We start from the raw sequence: 3,777 nt of genomic DNA on the forward strand, positions 1-3,777 counted from the left end.
GATCACAGATTGGTCAACATTGGCTTTGAAAGTAAATTTCAAAACTGCTTTAGCCATTGGCGGACTTTGCCGCGCAGGCAAGTAACCAGTTTTGCAGCAGCGAATCCACAGGGAATCGTAGAAGTGTTGGATTCTAAGACTGTTGAGCAGCGAGGCTCATGCCAAAACCTTTGGGAAGTATGAGACGGGGCCCTTTCGAGAAAAACTGAATAGCTTTCTTTCTATTGTAAGTTTGACCAGGGGTGAAGTACCTTTGTACAGAGACCTTAGATAGAGCGTTGCAGCTGGTGAGCGGCCTGCCACAGCTCAGCTTCGGCTTTTAAAACATTTAAAAAAAAGAAGCAGAAAGGGGTAAAGGGATCCCTGTGCTTCTCGCCAGTTTTGTCCTGCTTAAACTCCACTAAACTGTACGCTGCCACTGACAGTCCCATAAGGACAGCTGTCAACGAAATCCACTACCATTAGGCCTCTAATGAACCTCTTGATACATGTCAAGGCAAGGGTAAAAACGCCACTTTGGACTCATCCTTGAAGCTGCTCAGCCCTAGGGAATTGAGTGTGAGCGCTTTGGCAACCCCAGGAAAATTTTCCCCCACCATGGATCCTCGAGCTAATCGCAACACTTCCTCAAACAGTTGCACGCTGACGCGGGCTAAATGCATTCGTACCGGCATATATCCTGTAGGTGAACCCCCACACAACGGCCCCACCTGTTTCTCTTCACAATATTTCTCTTCTCGCTTACGCTGCTGCTCCTGGATCTCTTCGGGATATCTCGCCTCGTTCAGCACCCGCAGAATGACCTGCGGCCCACGTAGCGAGACCAAATGGATGAAATGTTAACAGCGGGATTCACAAAGTACACAGAAAAAGACAAAGTAACACTAAGAGGCCGCCTACTGCCCGTGCCTCGCGCAAGCACAGTAAGGTGAGATACCGACTCAGGGGCACAAGACTCTTGGTTCTATTTTCGATTTGTACTGTAACTGCACCTTCATGGCTAAGAATCCTGGGCTTCCACCTTCTCGGGTGCCGCCCGCAGCCACAAAACACTCTCTCAGGAGTATGCGCAGCTCCAGAGAGGTGGTCTCTCGTCCGCAGCTGACCCAGGGCACAGCAGAAACCAGCTGAGGCCCATTGTGGTTGCAGATAGCGTCTCCTGATGCACGCAGTGTATGGCTGCGTGCGGGTGGCGCCTGCCTGCCAATTTCCCACGGGCGCTCAGCCCCTTTGGGGGGCGTAAAGGGTAGCACCAGGAAGCGGAGAGCAGCTGCTTCTCTACTATAACTACAGAGGTCTTCTGCAAATGCGGACAAGTCCGAATGACGAAAGAAGAGATTGGGTCCATCTGTGCTGGCTCCTGAGTCCCCTGGGTGCAGCGAGATGCGCCTCTTGAGCACGCACACTTGTCCAAATGCCTCTTGTCGCTTGTCTCGACCACCAGAAGCAGGCAAGCTTCGAAGCCCACAGCAAGCAGCTGCACTGTCTATGCCATCTTCGGTTGCAGGGATGCGAGCGTGGCTCGAAAGGGCTTCGTCTGCACTCTGGGAATCGAACGACGCAGAGCCTCGAAAACTCGTGGCCTGAGGGAGGAGGCGCCCTTGCGCTCTCTGCTTCTCGACCCCAAGCACAGCGCCACACGAGCCGCAGCTTACTGCACGTACAGCAGGTACACATTAGGCAGTTGCCCTCCCCCTGGGGAACTCAACTATTTACTAGTGGAGAAAAGAAGCAGCTCACGGCAGACAAACTGCTCCTAAGAACTGGAAGGACAAAGTACCTGCCGATTTCGACGCAAAGTTTCTTTCGCTGCAAGGGCCCTTGGGACCTCTCAAGAGTCCTTTCACGTCACAACTGGCGATAAAGATCTTGTCTGGACCCACGCAGACTCTGCGAACTCCACATGCACAAGACGACCCTGAAAGGCCCCCTTAAGCCTTTTATGCGTCCTGCCTCTGAGGAGAATCAACATAGCTCCATAACGGATTCCTCGAAAGCTTAGTTTTAGTAGGCTTAAAAAAAGCTAAGGGAGCTAAATACCTGCCTGACGCTGGGTGAAGGCCGCCGTGGTACGATGGTGCAGAGGTGCATTCTTCGCATGACTAAACGACATATAGAGCAGTAACAACAGCAGCCACCAGCTTAAGACGAACTGGCTACACAAACGCTGCGCATCTTTTTCACGAATGCACGGAGAAGTAATGGCTACACCTTCCCAGGTCGACGAAGTTGGCCTGTGGTGTCATCAGTACAGGAACGTAGTGTGTAGGGGACCTGACGTGAAGTCTCACCACAACTTCTCGGGCCTCGGTCCATATGGCAGAAGGCAGCAGCAAAAGCTGCGCCTCCCTAAGGTTCGCGAAATCTTCTCCACACCGCCTACAATGAAGGCACAGAGAGATAAGGCATAGGGAGGGGTGCCACTTTGTGCGTGAGCTGTTGATTCCCTACGGGAAACTCCCTACACTCTAACCGTTTCACCACAGCCCCGTTGCCTACGAAAAGCCTTTCATTTATCGCTTACGAAGGGCACAGGAGGGCAAAGAGTAGGACACTTATAGACACCAGAATATAGTGCATATGTCTAGCCAAAGCGTACCTACAGGACAGTCGAAAAGCATGTAGTGCCCGCAGGATCCTATCTTCTTTTTCTTGTATCGACTCCGCGAGGCTAGCAGGCCTCACGTCGCACTGCATAGAGAGCCGGAGAGCCGTAACCTGATGTTGCTCTCCCTTACTGGTGTTTTGTGCTACCTGCCTTGTCCTTGCATCTCCTTGTAGAGGGAGGCACGAGGCCCCAAGAAGCTTTAAAGAGGGGAGGGAGCACGGCAAGCGGAAGTAAAAGTTGTATACCGAGGGTGCTTGCTCTTCAGACGCCACGCAGCGTTCCTCGCCTCCCGCCGTTTCCTTGCTACTGGTAGCATCCACTGCTCCAGGAAGCGCCCCCGTTGACTGAATGGGCCCGCTGGAGGGCCTGGCAGGGCCTCCTGCTCCGTTCGATAGACCGCACCACACTGAAAGCCGCAAAGCCTGTTGCCCGTCCAGCATCTGTTGTTGGCTCAACCTAAAAGACCATTCGCTATTGCTGCCTAACGTGCTTCCCTCTGCAAGACCGTCTGTGGTTCTGGGGAGCACATTCCCGGCTGGTTGCCCCACTTGGGAGCCAACCCAAGGCTCCCTCTCAGGGGACTGCCTTTTATACTCGGCTCGGTGCGCGCAGCCAAGGCCAAGCTTGTCGAGCTCCTCAACGAGATCTGTTGCACCTGATATGGCAGGCGGAGGAGGCAGTCCTAGAGAAGCGACGATGGAGAGGCGTCCACCAACTGGTGTGAGCTCGAGCAAAGCCGAGCAGGGAGGGGGAGCTTCTGATGGAGGGATGTGGGGCATTGTGATGGGTAATGAGTGTATCCAGAAACAGGAATGAAGGCCTTAAGGTCGAGGATTTTGCAGCAAGGTTACGAAAGGCGTGCTGAAGACGTTTCAATGGTGCACATGGCACTGTAACAAAGCACGGAACTCGCCTCCAGGAAGCCAGCAGAGATAGGCGTCTAACACGCAGATGCGGCAGTGTCGCCTTAAGAAGGCATTCGAGGGCTACCCTGACCAATATGCTAGGAGCGGGGAAAGGTGACTCGGAAGAGGTCAGTCTATCTTATGGACAACCAGAATTCTTCATCCACTGTCAACAGGGCCAAGCCAATGTAAATTGTCTAGGTACAGGGCACATGTGAAGAGTGACGTGTTTCCGGACCACTCCTCACGCCACTTCTGTGATTC

At 53.3% G+C, this 3,777-nt stretch overlaps 1 protein-coding gene across 1 annotated transcript; it reads right to left on the reverse strand.

Annotated features, from left to right (window-relative positions):
- Window positions 1-491: 491 nt before the first annotated feature.
- On the reverse strand, window positions 492-3,387 carry LOC34623817. The gene is made up of 4 exons (XM_026334561.1): window positions 2,604-3,387; window positions 1,752-1,918; window positions 993-1,583; window positions 492-803 (listed from the first exon to the last, which is right to left on the reverse strand). The coding sequence occupies exons 1-4, from the start codon at window positions 3,385-3,387 to the stop codon at window positions 492-494; spliced, it is 1,854 nt and encodes a 617-aa protein (XP_026190346.1).
- Between the last annotated feature and the right edge of the window lie 390 nt (window positions 3,388-3,777).

The sequence above is a fragment of the Cyclospora cayetanensis genome, unplaced genomic scaffold (assembly GCF_002999335.1).
Source record: "Cyclospora cayetanensis isolate NF1_C8 unplaced genomic scaffold, CcayRef3 CcayRef3_contig_449, whole genome shotgun sequence".
In the NCBI taxonomy this organism is placed as follows: Eukaryota; Apicomplexa; class Conoidasida; order Eucoccidiorida; family Eimeriidae; genus Cyclospora; species Cyclospora cayetanensis.